The sequence below is a fragment of the Scatophagus argus genome, chromosome 1, assembly GCF_020382885.2.
Source record: "Scatophagus argus isolate fScaArg1 chromosome 1, fScaArg1.pri, whole genome shotgun sequence".
Classification (NCBI taxonomy): Eukaryota; Metazoa; Chordata; class Actinopteri; family Scatophagidae; genus Scatophagus; species Scatophagus argus.
In genome coordinates, this window is record NC_058493.1 from 17,735,744 (window position 1) to 17,759,011 (window position 23,268).

Genomic DNA, 23,268 nt, shown 5'->3' on the forward strand with positions numbered 1-23,268 from the left:
GCTATCTAACCATTATATTTAACTTCAGATGTTGTTGATGCAGTGAATTTAAAGCAGAAAGGAAAGTGTGGGGTATTTTTTGTCATTTTGTGGCAGCAGGGAACTTCTTGTTTAAGCTTGGCTGTATTATTTTTGCTGCAGTGGTTGTTCTTATAATGATGATGCATGCCTGTTTTCCTTGATCTTATGTTGTAGAGAAAGTTAGACAGTTTTATAGCATAATTTTTATGAAATTTCTTGCCCTGGACACATTTTTTTTCCCAAACTTTCCTAAACTCAGCAGGTCTTTGGAACTTTTCTGCTTTGATTCCTAAAACGTGTGGCCTCACTCTTGAAGGCTCTCTCGTTCTCTCCTGTCTGTGTTGCTTCAGCAGCAGGTTCTCCATGTTTGTCTCTGAGAGCACGTTGTCCTCATGGCAGGATGACAGTCTCACTTTATTATGTGTGCTCCACGATGTGAAATACCGAACATCCCACCTCATACCAAGTCAGGGTGGATTATTCTCTTGAAACATCAACTTACTCCTTTTGCAACAAAAGGCATTTTTTTAGCCTGTTACACTGCTCCAGGTTTTAGTCTCTGACCCGTGCTGCAAACTGTCAGCATGGTTGCTGTAAAAGTATGCCCATACTTTGGAGTAGCAAGTATTCAGTTGTCCATTATCTGGCCATACCAAACAAAGTGGATTGTTGCACACTTGTGGGTAATTGCCTCATGCTGAAGAAGGGGCTTTTTGCCCGAAACATCTGTGCTGAATAAAATGTCAGAGCTGGAGGATGATCTTGGACTCTTTGTCCTTCGTAGCTCGCCAGGTCTCTCTTGAGAGTGAGACTGTGTGTCTAAATGAGATTACCTGGCTGAATAAAGCTTAAATAAAAATGAAAGTTCAGAAATTTCCCAAATGTTCGGGAATGTTTCAAATGATTATATTCTAATTGATTTAAGTAGAAATCTATGAGACAATCGTGGCATTAAAACTCAGACTATAGATTATAAAGCTGCATTTTTAGATTTCTGGCCATTCGAGGAAAGAGGAAGGGTAAAACCAGCATACAGATACCCAGCATTTTAACAGTTGACATAACTACACAAAGAACACAAAGAACCACATTATTATCTCATTTTAATCATGTTTCTGATGAATTTAAGTCCAATATTCACTGTCCTTTTGTCTCTGCTTGGTCTCCACCAACTCCTGAGAAAAATGTCTACACATTTAGGCTACTACACATTTCACTTTCACTTCATCAGATATTTTCTAACTTTGTCTGTCTACCGTTATGGGTAGTCAGAGCTTTTTGGCTCAAAACAGCTGTCTGCTGCTGCTGGAAACAGAGGCTGATGACAATGGACTGAACCATGCAGTAAATATGTGGCTGTAAAAGCAACGCCTGACCTTAAAAGAGGCTAAAATTTCTTTCTGTATTTGCATGTATGTGAGCTTTATTGATGAATGCAGCTTTGAAAATTTTTAAATTATACTTACAGCTACTTAATTTATAATCTTTTATCATTTAGCAAAGTTTCCACAGGCTATCAGACCTGTGAGGCGTTTTGACAGTACATACAGGAGCCCCGTATGATGCTGACCTTTACCTCTGTGATCCAGCCTGGGCCTTCACACCAGCGATCAGGAGCAGGGGCAGCAAAGGACAGGCTGCAGCCTGCCCTTTGTTTCTATGGAGCACGTAAACAGATTCTCACTATGAATTTGCCGTAATCCTGTATAACCATAAGTTATTTAACTGTGTTCTCAAATTTCTCAAATACCGTGAACAGCAAGAGACAGACAACAAGTGACAGATGTTGAGACACCTCCGAGTGGCCCGCTATGTATTGATTCTGACCTTTAACTTGACAAGGGTACAACAGTAAGCTTTTTTTTTTTTTTCTTTTTCTTTTTTTTGAAATCCCTCCTGTTGCCTCAGCTTTAATGGCAGCTTTGTGAATGTGATGTGTGAAGTAAAAGTGAGAAGCTGCCTACAGCCAGCGTTAGTCACTTGCTTGTAAATGATTTACTTAACACACGATTTCTGTTGTGGTGTCTTTTTCTCACTGTTCTTTGTGTCTGTCTCTACTTCCCTGTTGACTCCTCCTCCTCCCACTGTGCTCGGCCCTGATGGATGGCGTTTGTGTTCACATGCTTGTTATTGGCCAGAGCTCCAGGGCTCAGGCGTTAGGTTGTGTTTATGAGAGGAGCCTGCACTGATTCCATGATAAAACCAGATGTTCCCTTACAAGGCTTCGAGCCTCCCTCATCTAGCTCTCATGTCCTTATCAGGAATAACCTTCCTGTTGTACGCAGGCCTCCCAGCCTCCAAACTATAGCTTGGTGTTGGGCTTCACAGTGGTCAAAAAAGGTTGCGTGTGAAGGACATGTATCACATGTTTGCACTTTGATAGAGAGAAACAGTCTGATAGAATATGCTGGAACTTTGGAATATTTGTTTTCTTCTGTATGTGGTCTTTTAATTTACATATTGATATTGAAAATTGGAAAGTGTGCATTATTGAGAAATTCTGATGAATGTTTGGCAATTTTGCTGGATAAATAACTAAATCAGTTGGCAGATTTTCAATTTGTTTTTTTCCATTCAATTTTCTGTCAGTCATCATTGAATTATACACAAATCAACAGCGACATGTGCAGCCTGTCAGCATGTCCAAAATGTCCCTATCTTTCTTCCTCAGTGAAGGCTCAGTTTGACTACCACAACTAGTTGTGTACATACAGTTTCTGAGAACTAGAACATAAAGTGAAATGTCATATCAAATCGCTGTTTCATTCATTTAACAGTTTGTAGCCTCACTGTTATCACTTATCAGGCTCTGTGTCAACACACTGAATGCCTAACAGATGCCCAAACACCAGACAGCACGTGATAATACTATGATATGATATACTGTTGTGACATACGCACTGGAACTACGCTGTTCACATTACAAAGAAACCTACCTGGAATGTCAACTTGTACACAATTGATTTAAGATCTTGGTGTGTTTCTGTGTGACGTCACGTTGAATTGTAAAGGTTGAGCCATTTTCATCGTTGTCACTCCTCTATCTGACGTTGTTTGTGCCAGAGCCATTGAAATGGCAGTATTCAAAGCAGAGCTACTGATGTTGTCAACATGTCCTTAACTTATAGATTTTGTGGAGTAAAAGAAAAAAAAAAAACATCTCTACTGCCAGAACAGACATTAATAGTCATTGGGTAATTTATTCTCCTTGTTTTGATTATTTTAATTTTGAATTAGTTTAATGCCTTGGTGTTGATTGTATTAATATATATAAAATGTAGTCATGCAACCAAAAACTTCTGTCATACGTCCATATGTGCTGGATGTAAGATTCTTGCCTTGGACAGTAAAGCCTTCTGGTCTAGGGCTGTCTGGGCACAGTTTTAAAAGAAAACACTGGCACTGAGGTCACCTTTGTCCCCTGGCATATATTGAGTCTCTGATAATGCTTGGGCTTGCTGGAGATCAACCTTTGGGGTGGTATATGTACAAGGAAATACAGCTGTAAGGAAAAGGAAAAGAGAGAGACCAGTCAGGGCCAGATCTGGTTACTTATTGTAACCTAATAAACAGCTGCTTGACTGTTTTTGATGGCATACGAAGCTCTCATCAGGCTCTGATTGTACATTCTGTGCGTCACGCTGTCAAACGGTGCTTTTAATAATTACTTGCATTAACACTGAGTAAACCTGGGATATTTATATAAACCTGAAGATCAGCAAATCAATGTCAGCAGAAAGGACTTTGAGAAGTACTATTGAGAGTATTTACACTTGGGCTCTCTGCCACGGCTCTGTAAAGGTCATACGTGCCTATATTCTTGTGAGTCTCTTGTGATAGCGGTGAAGTGATGCGTTCCAGGTCAACAGAAAATTTAAGCTCAGATAAAATGTAACCTGCATACATAGCTTGCACTGCTGACTGCCTGCAACTATTTATAGGGGCATGATTTACTGAATGGCTTCCAGTAAATGTGGGGCCAAAGTCGAGCATGTCTAGATCCCTTTCCATGAAATACCTTGTTAAGTTGTCTTGGTTTGAAGCTCATCTTGAGGCCAATTTGTTTACAGTCAGCGACTAGAATGAAACAGGTGTCATTTATGCATTCATTCAGTCCTAATAAGCTGAACTCTGTTAATGACTACATATTTTGAATATGCGTAGTGTTGATTATACTGTGTGAAAAGTCCTTCACCAACAGTTAAAATGTACTCCTATGTTATATCTGAGCAGCAGCTTAGCTATGAATGTAAGGGACACAACACTGAACTTCATGTCCAAAGAAATCCTTAGTAACTGTGACCTACTTTACAATTTATAAGATTATGTTTTTCTAATTTTCTGCGTTCTCATTTAACAGATAGCACATAGTGGAATTACACACACACAAAAAAAGAGAAACCGGAAGATTTACGTTGTCATATTTCATCTGTTTCTCTTGATATGGTTTTGTAGGTCTTAAAAACACTGTGAGTGTCCTGCAGGCTGTGTTTTGCCAGCATAAGAAGCTGCCTAGTGAGTTCTGGGCTTGAGCTCAATGAAAAAGTTACAGGCCCTTTGAGGGTGAAACACGCCGTTGTCGGAAAAAGTTCATCTTTGACGTGGTAGGGTTGACCTTACTCAGATCAACTCACACTATGTCTGTGCGAGATTTCTGTCCCTTGTCAACGTAAGAGTTTATTGTCACTGCAGTACTCCATGTCATTCACCTCCCTATCTTCCCTGCTCCTAAATCACAACCATGCAGTAGCGGACTCACTGCTTGTTGTTGTTTTGTTTTGTATTATGCAGTCTGGGTTAATGATTGACAATTAATATCACAATAACTTCACATATCATCAGGGCTATCTGGCGGGTATAATTCTGCATGGTATCATCAAGTGAAACATGGCATTTTAAATGTGCAAAACTACTAATATTGCTTTTCATTATACTCATCTATTTTTCTTTGAAACAAAGACTGGAGTTAAAACAAATATTTGTTAACAACAACAATATAGAATTTTAAAGAACTGATAAGATTTTAATCATTTATTGAATGCAAAGTACATGTAAATCATTCACATTGCGCATTTTTATTAAAATTGGGGAAGATTTCAAAGCAGATCATTGTATTTTAAAAACATTGGCATGTCTTAATTAATTTACAGAAAAAGGAAAAGCAAAAAGTTGCCTGATTTGACAACAGTAGTCAATAGGTTGCATTAAAAAGGATATCAAATAGATGTCTTAATGAAAAATAAACTCTAAGGTTGTCACAATACCAGAATTTAAAACTTTGTTGTAACACCTGGAATAAAACAATGATACTCAATACCTCTTTCAAAATCACAGTAAAAGGAAATAAAGGTTCTATGTACACATGTTTTTCTTTCAGCCTAAACATACTAAGACATTATTAATAATGTTAATATCTTGGAGTTGGAGTTGAAAATGTGATTGATTCTTCTTTTTTTTTTTTAGCACAGGTACTTTTCTTTTTTTTTTTTAATAACCGTAGTTTCTACGCAACAGGTTTCTGTATTTCCATGATTCATAGACACATGCAACTTGACATTTTCTCTGCCATTTTTGTGGCTCCTCCTCAACATCAAGCACGGCAGATGCCAAGTGGCTGCTGCCCCATTTCTTCAGAAGAGGCTCCATCATGACCTCTTTGGCTTTCCTCCCACTGTACATGCAGGAGGCTCTGCGCTGTCTGCTGTAGTTTTTTTGGGGGTGCAGTGCCTGATCCCATTTCTGTTTTAATTCTCCGCTTTATGTTTGGTACTCACAATATCACATTTACATGATTCTCATAATCACGCAAATGCACAATAGTGATATTATTGCAATATGTAAAATTAATGCTCTCGGTCAGATTGATCAATAATTTTGTTAATTGTGTGTTTTGTGTCCGTTATGGCAAATTAATTCCTCTCAAAATAGAGTATAATGTGTTGGAGGGAGAGAGAGGCTGTCATCACAAAGTGTACAAAAAGACATTTAATGAATAGTAAAAACCAGATGAGGTGATAAAAAACAATCCAGCAGACCTTACGCCTGCTGCATATTATTTACACGATATTATCATGTGTATTATTAGCACATTATCAGTGTTTTATTTTAAAAATCCATGTTAATACCACTTTATTACAACATCACTCGAAGTTTGAAGCAGTGCAAATCTTAAATAAGAGACTAACAGTTCTGGCACTGTAGTTTGACTTCTCTCTTAATGAGCATTTTTCTTTTTGTAATATAATCAAACTTATCGTATCGTAATCTTCGACAAAATGGCTTTACAAGAGGATTTGTCTCGGTTGTTTTCTTCAGTGTCACTATTAGTCAGTGACTCTGAACACCTTACAAGGGAAGGGGGAGAAGTTCCTGCTGTAGCCAAAAATGGCAGTTACAGAATAGTGCCATAGGACACCACATAGAGCCAACAGTTGCCCAAATAGAAAAGAGCCATAAAATGAGCTAACTGACCCAGTACTGTGTGATACATGACAGTATCTGCCTGAGGTTTGCTAACATTAGCCGCCGTGTCCTACTGCAGCAGCAAAACCCCTGAGTATATTCAACCAAAGGGGAGTGTGTTCAACTGAAAGGTGCATTTTGTGGCTTCTGATTTAAAATTTTCATTAATTAATGGACTTTTTCTTCTGTCAAAGGTTTCATGGTTGTTTGTTTGACTCACGCAGGTGTGCTGTGTTGATGCAGAGAGGGCTTTTTAATTTATTTATTTATTGATTTATTTGTTTGTTTCATAATGCAACAGTGATGCATTCCCCTTGTGAACATGCATCTGTAAACTCCTCGTAAGAACGCATTGCTGACAGACATCCAGGTCAGTCGGGGATTGGCGATTGGCTGATTACGTCTCAGACTTTTGTCGTGGCAGGTTTTGTTCTTTTTTTTTTTCTTTCCTTAAACAATGCATTCCTTTGACAAACAGCAGCTTTTTAACAGCCATGACAGAAGTTGCTGACAATTTTATTGCTGGGCCTTGTTGCTTGTTTCGTGTGTTGAGTGTTTCATGCGACACAATGCGTATAACCAGAAGTGACAACAATAGGTTAAAGTAAATGGCTCAGTTGTTGTGGGTCACACTGACTGTTAAGTATGTGGACACGACACAAAACTTTCTGTGAACTTTGACGAACAATGTCAGACTCTGCAGGGTGTATAAAAAAATAAAATTAAAGGAAGAAAAATGAAAGTGACACAAATCTATTAGTTGTAGTGAAAACAGCTTAGATGTTTTGAGAGGTGAAAAAGAAACCAGTTGCTTTAAAAAAGCTCTGGTCTATCAACACAGCTCTTACAAATCTATGTATTCGTCTATATTCTTGGTCAGCCCGCATCTCTTTCTGGAGTAGAAGTGATCCCAGGTCAGCTGAGAGGTACAGTGAATTGAACAGCGTCACAGGTCTACGGGGATCTTTGAGTATGTTTCAGTGCTCACTTGAAACGAGCGCAAACCTGCAGCCTCAGAACGACCTGAGTGATATCTGGTCTTGCTTTCCTTCCTTGAGCCTTACAAGTGTTTTCACCATAAGTTCATCCCATACCCATGATTTTGCCTCGAATATGAATATGGCTTGTGCATAGTGTTAGGGCTCTATGCCTTTTCACCCTTTTCTTGGATTTCCCACCTGCAGTGGCGTGTGGTCAGGGTGAGCAGAGTATGCAGTGCCTCTTCCAAGCTGGAAAGGAAAGAATAACTGGCATCAGTTTGTGCTGTACAAGTCTACAATGTGTGAACACACTGTAAGCTTAATGTGTCCATTGATTAGGTCTGATTGTGCCACTTTGCAGTAGGCTTCAGGGATGTTTGTTGATTTACTGCTTAACTAATGAAGACTGTATGTTCTCTATCAGTGTGTAATATGAACATGGTTTGCTGTGTTAATTAAATGTAGATATATTCCACATTGTCACTGCCTACCCGAGCAAAGATTTCACCATGAGTTATTGCCCACCCCTCAAATCCCCAACCTTCTTCCCAATAAGTGTTAGCGAACTGAAATCGGACTTTGAATTCTGCATATCCTTATCAGGATATATTCACCCACCAGAGATCAACTCACAAACTGAACCTTTCCCTGCCCATGTGTCCATACTGAATTTCTAATAAAAATCAGTCCCCTGGCTTTGACAAAATAATAGCATAGGGAAGGAGCACCATCTAGCTTGGTTCAGCGCAAAGAATATTTTTTGCCTCTTGCCAAATGGTTCATGGTGCTCTGGTGTAATTCTTCCACTCAGATTTTCTGTCAGCCTTGTTCTGGTTTGTCTGCTTTTTTTTTTTTCTGGGGACACAGCTGGCTGACAAATTCAGAAGAGCCAGGAAGCAGACAGCAACTGCTATCTTCCCTGCTTCAAAGGAGTTAGTGGGTGTGTGTCTATAGGCTGTGTGCTGTATGTCCCCTGACTCATGTAAACAAAACGCCACAGTAAAACCACACACTGTGCCCCGGAGATAAAAGACGAGAGAGCTGCGTAGGCTACTCATTCTGCTGCAACAAACTACAACCTTTGCAGACACAAACCAGACAGGCTTGGATGTTGAATAAGTGTTTTAGCTGATTAATGGTTTGGTTTTGTCCAAAATCCGTTGGCCTGTTCCAGTGTTATTTTTGCTTCTATTTTTAGATTTAGTTTTGGTCGTGAGATCAAATTTTCTTAAGACTTCGTCACATCTAACTAACTTTATTAACGTTAGGTTGTTCTTGTTGCATTTCTCCAGATGTCATAGAAAGTCTTATTATACTGTCTTGTATGTAATTTTATGCCACCTCAGTTTTGTTATATTAATTCTTAATGAAAACTGTATAAACAGGTCAATTCAGTGATAACACTTTGGGATCGCAATGCAAAACTCAGGACTAGTTGGTTATATTTAAATTGTCTTCATGATCCAACTACTAAAAAACAGCAGGACCGATTCGATGCACTTCCGTCCTCTGTGGCTTAAAAACATGTGCATGAAAAGGCATCTGTAACTCAATGCAGAAACTGGAATTGATGTTGCGCAACAACAGATATGGCTGTCTGGAGGGAGACAAAAGCTAGGAAGGATTAGGAAAGTTGTTTCACTGTGTCTTGCATACTGCCAAAGGTCGGGCTCCTCACCTCAAGCTGGGCACCTCTACTCTGTGGATCAGGGCATGCAGAAGTTTTCAAAACTTGTATTACAAGAAAGCATATTATTATTTATTTTTTTAGTTCACACACTGGTAATAAGCATTTTGTCCTTGTGTAACGTGAAGTGATGCTGGTGTGTGAAGAGGAAACAAATGTGGTTTCTCCATTTTGTAGGAAACTGACTTCACGCCGTGTGATGGAGTCTAAGAGTGATCCTGCTGTATGACTAAAAACTCACCAACAAACTATAGAAGATATTTTACATATGCAGTTTTTAGGATGATTCTGTATGGCACGTGTCTTTTTTTGTTGAGTTCCACCAGATTTCTCTCTGTTCTGGGGTCTCCTCAATTTAGTGTTGCTACCTTGTTAGCTTCCTCCACATGGGGACATGGTGTCAAGTAATGCTGAGGTGTTGGTACCTGGCTACTAACCTGTGCTACATTGTACTTTAGATTAGCTTTATCCCATGGTATTACATGGTACGTAATCCATCCAACAGGTGGTACTACTACATAGCAGAACAGCTGAAAGTAGATTGTACGGGTTGATCTTCAGAAAGAATCTTTAAAGCTGAACAACATGGTTCAGTTTCAGAGGTAAACGCACAATTTTATATTCATCACACCTTTATCAAACGTAAACAGTGGGCAGGAAACCCTTTTGTGCTGGAGTGCATCTGTCAAGTTTGTGAAAGTGATCTTGATGTCTCGTGAAAGCGAGATGTGTATTTTTAGCTCACTGGATTTGACCTTAAGGCAAATTTTGTTACAGAAGACAACCGACTATGACTGTTTAACTTGAACAGAAGATTGCAGTTTTAACCACCTTTGTCAAACAGTGAAATAAACCCTCACCCTAAGTACTTTTCCTCAGACATGCAGGATGTTACAAAACTTCCTTTTAGCATCTTCTTATTGTTCCCTGTACATTTTTTAGTGAAACTACTGTGTTGATATGTTCCCAAAAAAGGGTCAATGTCCTCCTGTTGAGAAACTGGTATGGCAGATCAGCCCCTAAATGCAGCTCCTAATTTCTGTCTGTCATGAGATACTGTATGTTTGCATAGCTATTTTATAACCAGAATAATGATATATGAAACTACTAACTTGCCCGTCCCAAGGATGGTTGGAATACTTTCATTTCATGGGTATGTTTGTTTGTTTTTAAAATCGCTGGATTGGTGCTTAATAGGTCAAACACCACACAGTATTCAAAGAAAAAAGCGCATAAAACACTCAGAAACACTCCAACAGATGCTAGCGTTTGCAGGGCAGACACTGAACAACACCAGTCCAGTGAAGTGGTAGGTGAGTGTGAAAGAGAGGGATGACATTTTGCAGGAGCTCCTTTCCTTAGTCAAAGAATTTTCCATGGTCCCGCCAGTTTGCCTTGACAACACTGGTGACAGCCACTGGTGGAGTAGCCATCTGGAGTACCATGAGTTTTCCCATCGGGCTGTTGGTGAGCCAAACAACACAGCTGGAAAAAGATTGGTTCAAGTCTTTGGTCCCCTAGATTGTGTGGCTGGTTGCACAGGGCAGAACTACTTTATCTCTTCCCAACTTTCATGGGCCCTTGCTTAGTTAGTTACTACATTTGTCATTGGCAGGTCTTGTCATGCTAATACTGTCAATATGGCTTTTGAATTGACCTTGGAGCAATTAAGGAAAAATCTGGACACAATGGTGGAAACAGGGTGCCTTTCGTTCCTCTGAAAGCTGCCCAGTGGTGCATGGAAGCAGAAAAGTTCGACTTGCTGGGTATAAAATTAGTCTGATCTTCCACATAGCTTTGGCACTGTGCAGCCCAAAGAGCATGTGCCCTAGAGACTTTTAGCAGCCGAGCAGCTAACTTTTGATTTCTGGTTTAGCCCTCCGCTTACTTGAATGAGGATAAAATGATTTAACTGTGTAGACATTCTGGTAGACGTTCAAAATGTTTTGAGACTGAATGGATCTAATTTTGGTAGTGAAGCAAATCATTTTGAGAAGGTTGTGACACCCATTAAAAAAAACAATTATTCACCTATTCACAGCCACTTTGTTCACAATGCAAGCCCACGGGAAAAACTCTTTTTTTGGGCAATTGTGTGTTACGTGATGTTGTAATTACACAGTTTGGCCACTAAGTCAAATTGGCTTTAAATTCATGGGACACTGGAACTGACTGAGAAAAGATACGCTGTTTGGGAAAAGATCTTATTCATGCTTATCTGTCAAAAAAGTGACTAAATAAGTCATAGGTCATTATTGTACTTTAAGCCTCATTTCAATATCTGCCTCTCATGTGAGATTGTCAAAAGATGAGTGGGGTAGAGTGAGCAGAGATTTGCCACTAGTTAATCGATTGCCGATGGCGTCAAAAAAATAAGTAAATAATGTTAAAATGGGTCACCAGATACATCAGCAGCTGACAATATACTTATGTGACCCGTCCAAGTAAAGTCTGTGTGGGAAACACGTAGTGTGTTTGACAGAGAGAGGGAGGGTGGCACACTGCTCCAAAAATAGAAAATTAATATGTGGCGAGCAATGCTGATATTGTGGCATGCCACCACAGATGAATAACTGTATGGGAAAGCCTGAAGTTCACTGTTGTGCTCAAGCAGCCTATGAGGAAAGTGTAGTCAGAATAAATGTTAAACATTGTTTTAAAACAAAAAGAAAGTTGTATACAGAGAGCAGGTGTTGGGTGATTCTTTGTCATTTCATTGTGAACATTTATGATTTCTACTTTAATCCAAATTCATAAAACATTTTTGGCGGTGAATTTATTATTTAACACAAATGCATTTTGTAGATGAAAGAAAATATTGCAATATTTTCCTAGTATATTGTGTTACATGTGTCCTTTTTAATGTGCGTTTGAGTGTAGGAATCATCTTTGTAGTGAGTCAGTGTGGGTCAAAGTTCAGAGTCTGGTTTTTAATCCCAGTCTGTTTCTTTCAGTCGCTTCAGCTGCTGGCCTACCTTCAGTGAGCACTGCCTGAGCTCTGGCACTTTGCTACAGGCCCAACCACATCCTGCTAGTTCAGGCTGTTGTTCGGGTCTTTTTCCTTCTTTCCTGCTTTAAAAGAATCACGCCGGCCTGTGCTTTCTTTTCCTCTCTCCGTATCATCTTTTCTTCCCGTGCGAGTCTTGACAGCCAAACCCTGTCCTCATTATCAGCGTGCGCAGAGGGCTGCTGACGCCGAGTGTGTCGCTGCAGACTGACGTCAGCAGTGCCCTGCTGCTGCCCATACAAATGCTCTGCCTCCCTGCCATTGATACCTTTCCTCTGTCCCCCACACTCTTATTAGCGTGTTTTTATCATTTCTAGCACCTCAGAGCCGAGCTAATATGACAGGCAGGTGTAACAAACCGGCTGTCTAATAGCTCGCATGGGATTGTTGACTCCTGTTAGGAAATATTTACGACTTGTCTCTGTGTATGAACGACAGTGTATGTTAAGTGTTATTTTGATGTGTGCTATTCTGCTCCTGTGCGTTTAAATGCATGTGGAATTGAGTGTGTTATTGTCTGTTTCTCTCCGTTTGTTTGGTATCTGTACATTCACGCAGGTGTTCATTACCATAGTGCACATAATCATGCAGGTATTTCCCATACATATGTACATGTGGGTGTGCACACAGTGTTGCACAGCAAGGGCGGACTCGCTGGAATTGGCCAGTTGTACAAGTCTAACAAGCTCTGTCTGTGCTTGTGTGTTGAGAAGCTAGCCTGGAATAAACAGGAGAAAAATATATGAGTAGGCAATCTGGAATTGTCACAGACATTCGTAGAAGAAGGAGAAAAATATGCTCAAGAATTATTTATTTTTATTACTATCATTATAGCAAATAGATTAACGTGCATTTAGCATTTTAATATTTTCTAATAATGCGTAATGTTTTGTAAGATGGACACATGATTAAAATCTGCACTGTAACTAGAATCTGTCGCTGTCAAATAAAAGTAGGAAGTAGTATAAAACGTGCAAAGTGCTCGCACATCAGCGTGCTTGGGATGAAGTCTGTTGCGCAGTTGCTGCTTTGTTTTGCAGTGAGTGTGAGTGTGTGCGTGTCTGTTTATGCGCATGTGTCAGCTGTGTCTCCGTCTGTGTCTGCCCTCATGTACACGTGTTTTCCATAACATCACTAAATCATATGTCCTGTTCATTGAGAGATTTTAATCTCATCGCTTGCAGAAGGCCCTCACTGTAAACAAGTTGTTGCTTGGCACACGCTTTTTGTTGGTGGTGGCGGCGGCAGCAGCAGCAGCAGCAGCAGCAGCAGCACCGCCACCCTCTCAGCCAGCTTTTCCTGCTGCTGTGCTGTGTGAGAGTATCAGCCATGTTTTTGTGGATTTTCGCACAGATTGCGCAGGGGAAAATATCGTAATGTAATGGTGGAGAGAGATTATGCACATACTGTGGTATATTGTGTCACCTTTAAGCATGTCACTGGGTGTGTACAGCTGTGTCAGGAGAAAATGAAATTGTCAACAAATTGCAATCCTTTGGTTGAGTTAACTGAAGTCCAAGCGTATGTTGTGTCTGTGTTTTTCTTTATATACATTTTTTAAAATCTCTGTCTGTAGTTCTCTGTCCTTCAGCAGAAGGCCAGCAACTGTCCTCCGGCCGTCTCCTGCCATCGCGTTGCCATGGTGTATGGAGCATTGTTTGCTGGCCTCTATGTCAGGTTGCCATGGCAGGGCTTATTTGCCATATTAAATGTTTGGCAGCATTGTACAGATGCTGATGAAAAACACCCAACATCCCACTTTAATCAATGAAACAGTTACAGATCAGAGGAGATGGGATGGACCCACTGATCTGTTTAACAACCTTTAGTTGTAGCTTTCATGTAGTCTGTGTGCTACATGCTCAAACATGTCCGTAAAAAATAAAATGTTAAACAATAATATTGAAGAAACCTGAAGAAAAAACTGTGTTGCCATTTAGGTGCGGGACTTGGGTTGCCATAGTGTTTTTCTCATTAGATTATAAACCTGGCCTTGAAGCTCTGGGAAACTGACACATGTTGTTTGTGCGTGCATTTTGAATTGTAACTATAAATCAATTTGTTTTATGAAATAAAATATAAATTAACAGATTTTTTTAATTACATATATCTATGATTGATACTTGCTGATCAATCAGATATGACATTTTGATTGTTATGTGCTTTGATTATTCCTGACAATATGATGACTTGTTTGAGGTTGTGGAGGTGCTTCACAAACTAGGCCTAATCCTCTGTGTCTCTCCCCCTTGTGGTGTGGGGTGGGACTGCTTAGTGACTTTATTGTCTGGATTTTACATGGCAAACTACAATGTATTTCTTCTCATTAAAAACTGAAGGTAGACCAAAAATCTGTCATCATTGTCAGCATGCAATGCTCACAAAATAGCTGGTTTTGTGCTTTCACTTTTTATGCAGCCAGAATGAATATACTTCAATGCTTTCACTTAAACGTGCATGGCTGAAAAAAAATGTGTGCATGTTAAGAAAATAAATGAAAACTGAATCATTTTCTATCAAGATTTGTATTGTATTTATACTTGAGTGAGTGGATTAGGTTATTTCAGGTCCAGCAACTTTGTGTTACACAACCTGCACCAACTTTGAATATACGCTGCTGTAACGTGTGAGGGCTCCTGTTTGGTTACCAACAGATAGGGTGGAAATGCTGCTGATTGACGTAGTTGGAGCCAGATAAGATCTCATAGCTCCATTGTAGACGCACTGTGGTGGTTTTAGTGGTTTGCTTTTCTTTTTTTTCTTTGCTTTCGCTGAAAGGCCTCTGTCTGCAGTCGCAAAGACAGCGTGCATACCTGTAGTAGAAAGTGCATCATGCGGTGCAGGAAATCCTTAATGTAAACTGTTACTACACTGTGTGTTTAGATAACAGGCAGAATAGACTAGCACTTTGCAGCTAGTTGCTGCCCTGCCGGTGCCCTTACTGAAAAGTCAGAAGGTGGTGTGCTGAAAGTGGAGCATAGGCCAAAGCCTGTTTTCTTTCCACGTAAAATACACTTCAGATTCTTTGTTTTGCACGAACACATACACAGGGATGACATTTTGGCTGACAGTCTCTCTTGTCTTTTTCAGATGATCTTGTGGGACTGGGATCTGAAACACTGGTACAAACCACAGTATCAGGTCAGTACTGTGTTTATTTCATCTTGTATGTTTTTGGAGTTTAAAGGTGCATATGCATGGTTTGTTCAGGTAACGTACAGACTGTACAGGTGACCTCTGGAGTCCACCCGTAGAGACTGTTTATAAGTCAGCTTCAGGACTTTCAGTCCTTCACCTGATATTTTTGGTTGGGCAAAATACACACTGTGTAAAGCCTGGCATACAATGACCTTGGAATTGTCGTCATGCCACATTTTATCTTACTCTGGTATTCTTTGTCTTGTTTGAGCTATTTGTGTAATCTCTCAAAGAATTTTGCTCCCACTGACCAAAAATCGTTATTTGTTCCTGTTAGACAGGGTCCAGCCAGCCAGAATATTTCCCTTCATGAAGTTTGTCCTGAAAAAAACAGCACACACATAAATAAAACAAACATTTATTTTTATTTGTTGTTTATAATATATTTATTTTTGTTTTATTTGTGCATGCAGAAGACTGCTTAAAATCCAAATAATGAAAAGAAAAAAGATATGTCAGGAGAAGTCAAGAAGCCACAGGCTTATAGAGTCGAATGAAAAGAAAACCAAATAAAACAATAAAAAGCTAAGCTGACATAATTTAGGAAAATGCAACAAGAAGAAAAAATAAATGATTTTGTCTACTTCGTGCTATACTATTCTTTAAATGGGATTTCATTTTCAATTAATTTCCTGTACTGTATGCTGTAGTTGTTGTTACTGCTTCTGTTGTATTAGAGTGGAGAAGAAGAGAAGATAAATGAAGACACAACAGGAGAAGAAATAGAAATAGTAAACATCAAGTAATGAAACTGGCTATTGGAAAATGGGATTCCCAAGCCCAAACAGCCTTTAAGCTGGTTGCATGAGTGAACAGATTGCCACTCTGCCATTTGTTCCAGTTGTAATACTGAACTTGCCCTCTAACAGTGCCTTTGTGTGCAAATGGCAGGGTGCAGTGGGCGGCAATGGCGTGGACCTCTCAGTCATCAACGAGGCCAGGAACCTGGTGTCGGACCTGCTCATGGACTCATCTCTGTCGCCGCAAACCATTTCCTCTCTGCGCAGCATCTCCAGCCTCATGGGGACGTTTTCAGGCTCGTGCCGCCCGAAGGTCAACCCCTTCACCCCCTTCCCAGGTTTCTACCCCTGCGACGAGGTGGAGGACTCTGTAGAGAGGAGTGACAGGAAAACCATCAAGGTGGGTACAAGCATCAAACTACTGCACCAAACTAGTACAGATACACAAAGAGATGAGTAATAGGCCATAGCGGTCAGAAAGCCTCAATGCTGTGACGTGAAGTTCGCTTGAGTGTTGCATTTTTATTGCTGTCTGCCCACAGTGTCATGTATTTTAACCAATAATAAGTAAATCATTTAGCTATTTTTTTTTCTTTTTTCTTTTTCTAACATTTTTCCAACTGGAATTGAAATTTCCCAGGCTGGAATGGTCAAATAATGTGTTGCGTTGTCACACTTTCTGAGTGCGCCACCGTGTGTGTTTTTGCTGACATCCTTGAAACAAAGGAATGATGCTGTCTGTTACTTGTAGCTTTTTTTTTTTGTTGTGATAAAGTTGTCTTCATTTAACCAGGACAGGCCCACTGAGATTAAGAATCTCTTTTCTCGAGGGAGACGGGGCCAAGACTGTAAATGGCAGCGCCAGTGTTTGTGTTACATGACCAGCATATTCAGTTTGTGTATGAAACATGCATCTAAACCGGAGTCTTACTTTCTCTGTCAGGGTCTGAGCAGCAGAAACAGCCTCCCCACCCCTCAGCCCAGGCGGAGTTCAACCTCCTCCTCGTGCTCTGCGCTCTCTGCTCTCGACTCCGCCTCTTCGCGCTGGGAACGCAGCAACGGCAAGAGGCCTCACCCTGACCTCAGCTTGACCAGGTATCAACACAAGTGTACAGTCTGAATAATGTGACCGTAATCCCGCTGCTGTCTTCCTCAGGTGGCTCAGCCTGCAAAACCTTATGAATGTGTTTTGGTGAGTTCTAAAAAGAACTAGAAAAAGTAAACTTCACAGAAAACCACGTAGACTGTGTGTTTTACGTGAGATGATCATGTGAAACACGTAGGTCACGTTTTGGTTTTGAATAGAAAAGATAGATTTTACAGTAAAAACCAGTTTCCTTCTATTATTTACGTCTCTCCTTGTTCCTTAATACAGAAGAATGTGAAGAAAGATTTTCTGCTCTGTCATGTTGTTACCTTATAGCCTGAAAGGAACGTTAGTTGTAGCACAAACATTTAATATATGTCTGATACACTAAAATATCCTAAAAAGCAAAGTCACTACAGTTTTTATGTAGTTTTCTGTTATGCTTACTAGTTCTAACTGTTCTTACAGTGAGGAGGAATGTTTTCATATTTTGACATGTGAGCCTGAGAAACAAAGAAAATGTATATACATAATGTATACTGTCACATATGGCAGTACTGACTTTGCCTGTGAGTTACAGCAGTCTGAGAAATGTCACACACAAACAAGAAATTGTGGGAAATTGTGTTCAGCCACTTCCTTTCATTGTGTTTGTGCCGACGTCATAGTGTACCTGTGAAGCCTTGTGTGAGTTTCACTTTGTAGAGAGAAGTTAAAAACAGAGGGAGTTGTTGACGTATCATTGTGTCAGTTCTTCTCTGAGTGAAAACCACAAAACGCATCCACATTTCACATAGTCAATTACTTATCTTTCTTCTGTCACTGTAAATAAATCCATGAATCCAGTGTTCAATAGTAGCAGTGTCTATATGTCTCCACAGGATGGCAGTAGAGACCTAGCTATGTTGAGCTTCATGGAGTTGACCATCATCACGTTCTTGTTGTTGTTGAAGTGTTGAACGGGCTGAACAAGCTGTTGAAATGTTATCAAAATTGTAATATGGGGAAATGCAATATCAAAATTGGTACAAAATGTGTCAGCATAATGAAAGCATTATGGTGCTACAGAGATGCTCTGAGATATTGTGTTCTCCAAGTGTAAGGGAACATGCATGATTGGTACAGGACCCAGCAAAAATCACCATGTTCATGTAAAATGAAATTGTCATCATTTTCAGATTTCTTTTTTTCCATTGAAAAAGAAATATAAAAATGACCGTTGCTACCAAAATTATGACTCTGATCCCTACTAATGCAAAAAAGTTCGCTCAGTTACAATTGTTGATTGTAATTGAAAGTATTTGTTTTGTGCTCCAGTCCAGGTCTGTCTAATGGGCCCAATGCAAACCTCCTCACCATTCCCAAGCAGAGGTCTTCCTCTGTTACCCTGACCTACCATGCAGGGCCCAGGAGAGCAGGTGGGACCCAAACAGCCTAAACCATAAAATATCCCAAAGATACTACATTTTGAGATATTAGCTCATAGCTCACATTTTGACCGAACGTCACGCTTTCCTCCTTTCCTGGACTTCCTTTGCCGTCTTTAGGCACATCTCCGAGCCTGAGCCCAGTCACCTCACCGACCCACGGTCCCCTTGCAGTAGGTACAGGTTCCTCATCGTCCCTTGTCACCCGACCGCCTGTGGAGTTCCCAGACACGGCTGACTTCCTGACAAAGCCCAGTGTCAATCTGAATCTGCACAAGCCTCTGGGCTCTACCCTCAGCTCACCCGATTTCCAGCAGGTTTTCCGTAGCTCCACCTTCCCTCTCTGCACCAGGTGAGACCTGGTGCTGAAGTGGCATATCACTCTGTCCTTTCTGTTAGTTCTTCTGACAGTAAATGATGTACCGTAATCGGTCATGTCTTTGATTGTCATGTCTGTCTCTTGTAGCTGTGGTCGTCAGATGCTCAAGGGAGTTTCCAGTGGCGAAGGAGGTGAATCTCATCTACCATTTACCACTGAGGCTCAACGCAGGCGCTCGGGTATGTACAGTCACCAGTACATTTAATGAACTTTATACAGCGTGATCTTGACCAGTGTTGGGGATTGAGACAGACTTTTGTATTTTGTGTAAGAAGTTTAGGGGTCAAGGCTGCCCTCTGGTGGACTCAATAATAATGCAGGTTGATGCTATATTGTATATACAACAATATATATATGTACATATATAAACTATATATAAAATCAAGCTTTGTAAAAAAGCTTTGATTTGTCAGGTAACCAGTTATCAGTTCTAGGTGTCATTTTATTTTTTTCTATTCAGTTTGCAACAGTTGGTTGTTTTAGACAAGTCATTTGTAAAATAGGTTTTTAAATAAGTGAAAGACTTCATCTTTATAATGCACTTGTAATTCTCGTGTCAAATGCCCATTCAGATATTTTTAGGAGAAATAAATTCAATGAAATTGACTGCAGTGGTTTCATTTAAATTCAGTTAAATTCAAACACATAAAATGATGATCCACAGTTAAAAGCCCTCCCTTCCCTGTGCTCTGTGTATGCAGCAGGTGAAGGGCTGGAGCACCAGGGAGAGCCTCTGATCAGGGAAGAGAGCCTGGAGGTGGACGTGTCTGCGGATGGGAGACCAGACGCTGCAGGGAGCCAGGGGCAAGCAGAGGAGGAGAAGGAGAAGAGCCCAAGCACAGACCAGCAGACTCAGGAATCAGAGGTTGGTCAGAGGGCTTGTGCTAGCAACACGATCGTCTGCTGCCACACAGCAGATGGAACAGTTAACTGTTGTGTTACTTGTATTTACATTGTATTACATTAAACAGCTGTTAGTCATCCTCCTTTGGTCAGTCACCAACCTTTGTTTGTTAAAACTTTCGTGTTCTTTATAAAGCGTATTTTTGCACATTCAGAACATCATGTTTCAGTTTATGGTAACCTCCACAACTCGCACATGTTTCGCTCGTCTCTAGAGTGACCAGGAGCTCAAACTAGATCCTGTGCTGGAGGACCACGAGGCTGTCATGGAGAGGATGAACACCTGGAACTTTCAGATCTTTGACCTGGTGGACAAAACAGGAGGGAAGACCGGAAGGATACTCAGCTACGTTAGTACAACAACAGTCTGTCCGCTGCTGATAAATGCCTTAAGAAAAGGAAACAGTAGTGTTAAGTTTAATTCAATGATCTCTGCAGCCTTTAGGCTTTAAATATGCATATGTATGAAGGTTCAGGAAACATGAAAAATGTATGTATCAATGAAAACAGTGTACAGGTGGAGTTGGTGTGACCAGTAATATCAGCTCTTCAGCAACAGTACAGTTTCCCAAAGGCTCCCAAGAGAGACCTGTTCCAGATTTCTATAACCGGTCTCTCTTGGGAGCAGCAGATGTACAGCATTGCAAAATGTAATGCAACATGTCAATTATAATTATTACCGTAATTTCCGGACTATAAGCCGCTACTTTTTTCACACGCTTTGAACCCTGCGGCTTCCAGACAATTGCGGCCTATGTATGTAAAAAAAATTTTTTGTTTTAAATTTAGTGGGTGCGGCTTATATTCAGGTGCGCTCAATAGTCGGGATTTTACAGTACAGATTTCATTAAGTGCAAATGAGGTCCCTTTTTTAGCTTGCATGTTTGTAACGTTCACTGCATTTTAATGAACCTGACTGACTGTGCTGGTTATTCTGTGTTCGGACTGGTGTTTCATTAAAGCTGGCTTGTGTGTTTCCCCAGGTGACATACAACCTTTTTCAGGATACATGTCTGTTTGAAATTTTCAAGATTCCTGTGAGGGAGTTCATGACATACTTCCGCGCTCTGGAAAATGGCTACAGGGACATTCCCTGTGAGTGTAGCATTCCAGACTTGCATTTGTTTCTCTTTGTCTGATCCCACAATGCTCATGTATATTATTAGGTAGATAATGTGTGGCTAAGCTAAGGTGCAGTTTTAGTTAGCCATAAATATATGGCTAACTTATATTTCAAATTATCGCCAATGTAGAGTAATTTTAATTGTTGTTGTCACAAACGCACAGATCACAACCGGGTCCATGCTACTGATGTGCTCCATGCTGTCTGGTACTTGACCACTCGACCAATCCCAGGGTTCCAGCAGATTCATAGTGAGCATGTGACAGGAAGTGACACAGGTAAAACACAAAGAACGCAGGTGGGCTCATGAACTCATTGGCCGCATACCGTCGTTTTGGTTTGTGGAACCCATGTTTTAATCTGGACCGTCATTTTAGGCTTTATGCACGATTACATCATTTAATCTCTGAAGTGTAGTACAGATGTTAGCCAGAGTCACAGATTTGGGTTGTCTGAGAGGTTTTTATCGGTCAGTCTCCACTCAGTTTTGCATGAGAGCTCACCCAACCATCCTAAACAGGCTTCTCTGATGTCATCAGTAAATCATTTTTAAAATAATACATCAATAATTTTTTACACAGTTGTTCCCAGTGATTCTCCTTAGTATGTAAAAACCTTCAATTTTGGCTAGAATGGAAAAGAAATGTAGTCTTTCTGTAACACATTGTGCTATGACAGTCCTCATGAGTATCTTGTGGTTGTAGTTGTCTCTTGTAGTTGAGCAGATGTTTGACATTTTGCTTGAAAAATGACAATGAAACAATTAATCAATCATTCAAACAGTTGGCTAATAAAGAGATAAAGTGTATTTTAAAGTGTCCTGCCTTGGAGTGTGTACACTCCTATTGCCACCCACTTGGCCCGTGGAGGTTTCCTATTTAATGGGTGTGACTTCCTTGCTTGACAGAAAACAAAAGGTTTGGTTTAAAACGTCAAGATTCCCGTGCTCATCTCTGCTGGTGATAATTTAGCACTTTGACCTGAGGCTTCTCCATGGATGTCTCCCACTGAGGCTGCCAGAAAAACTGTCGTTTGATGAGAGGGGACAGAGAGAGACGGGCGTCACAGAAGTGGCAGTGATGTGACAAAAATTTAGTTTAACAGAGAAGTAATTGGCGGGGGGGGGGCTTCTACATGTCCCATCCTTTTTTTTGCATTTAATCCAATATGTGCTTAAATCGTAATGAAAGTCAAAAGCGAGTTGACGATTAATTGTTAAAAAAGCTACAATTTCAGCCTGATTTTAGAACGGCAGCGTGGGTCCACACCTTATTTTTCATCTCTGTGACATTCATTGACATGCATCGTGTCTGTTGTCATGTTCCAGATTCAGATAGTGGGATCTCTCCAGGCAGGATATCCTATGCGTCCTCCAAAAGCTCCACGATTTCAGATGACAGCTATGGCTGCCTGGCCTGGAACATACCCGCCCTGGAGCTCATGGCCCTTTATGTAGCAGCTGCAATGCACGACTATGACCACCCCGGTCGCACAAATGCCTTTCTTGTAGCCACTAATGCACCTCAGGTAACCTGCAGCTTTTCTTGGTATTTAAAAAGTGTTGTAGATTGAATCGACCAACTTCTTTTTGCTCACCGGGGTACATAAACACAATCCTGCTTACGGAAACAAAGGATCAGATGTCCAAAATATGGGTTTGTGCAAAATGACATTTCACAACGATCATGTCGGAAGATATATAGTGTAAGAATGGACAATCTAAACAGCTAAAGCTGCAACATCAGCGTTTGTTCCTGTTGTTTGCACTCTCCTAAGTTATTCACTCCATGGTGAGGGCCTGTGTTTCCAACCTGCCTTCCTAACAGGAATATTGTTTTCTCAAGACTGACAGAACAAGTGCAAATGTCATGATTGACGTCTTGCCCTCGAGACAAGCCCTGTGTACAAACACAAAATCACATGGCTGTCTCTCTGCGGTAACAAAAGTGTATGTCTGAGTGGCCCCTGGTGGACTCACCCAGTCACAGAAAAGCCGCCTCTCTTTACATGAGTACCACAAACCTGTCTGCCTATATACAGAAGCCTTTTCTTTTAATCATCAGATATTCTGTACTTACATTGCTCTGCATGACTTTGGCTGCCTCAAGCTGTTTTTGTGAAACTATAAACAATTCACTGGAAGTGGTGTTCTGGTGTTTTTGCCTCGTGCGTTAGTGTCCTAAAGAAACCTCAGTTTTACATCTGATCTTTTTAACTTCACAGTAAACTTTTTCCTTGCATGCCTACATGCTGC

General features: G+C 40.5%; 1 protein-coding gene across 1 annotated transcript in view; it reads left to right on the plus strand.

The window, feature by feature from the left end:
• pde3b (phosphodiesterase 3B) overlaps positions 1–23,268 on the plus strand; it is a 43,679-nt gene that overhangs the window by 15,742 nt on the left and 4,669 nt on the right. The window contains exons 2-12 of the mRNA XM_046388317.1: positions 15,248–15,298; positions 16,247–16,495; positions 17,039–17,190; positions 18,500–18,600; positions 18,730–18,961; positions 19,076–19,167; positions 19,690–19,853; positions 20,107–20,241; positions 20,875–20,986; positions 21,179–21,292; positions 22,342–22,541. Of these exons, the coding sequence (XP_046244273.1) occupies positions 15,248–15,298; positions 16,247–16,495; positions 17,039–17,190; positions 18,500–18,600; positions 18,730–18,961; positions 19,076–19,167; positions 19,690–19,853; positions 20,107–20,241; positions 20,875–20,986; positions 21,179–21,292; positions 22,342–22,541 (1,602 nt within the window). The remainder of the gene's footprint in view (positions 1–15,247; positions 15,299–16,246; positions 16,496–17,038; positions 17,191–18,499; positions 18,601–18,729; positions 18,962–19,075; positions 19,168–19,689; positions 19,854–20,106; positions 20,242–20,874; positions 20,987–21,178; positions 21,293–22,341; positions 22,542–23,268) is intronic.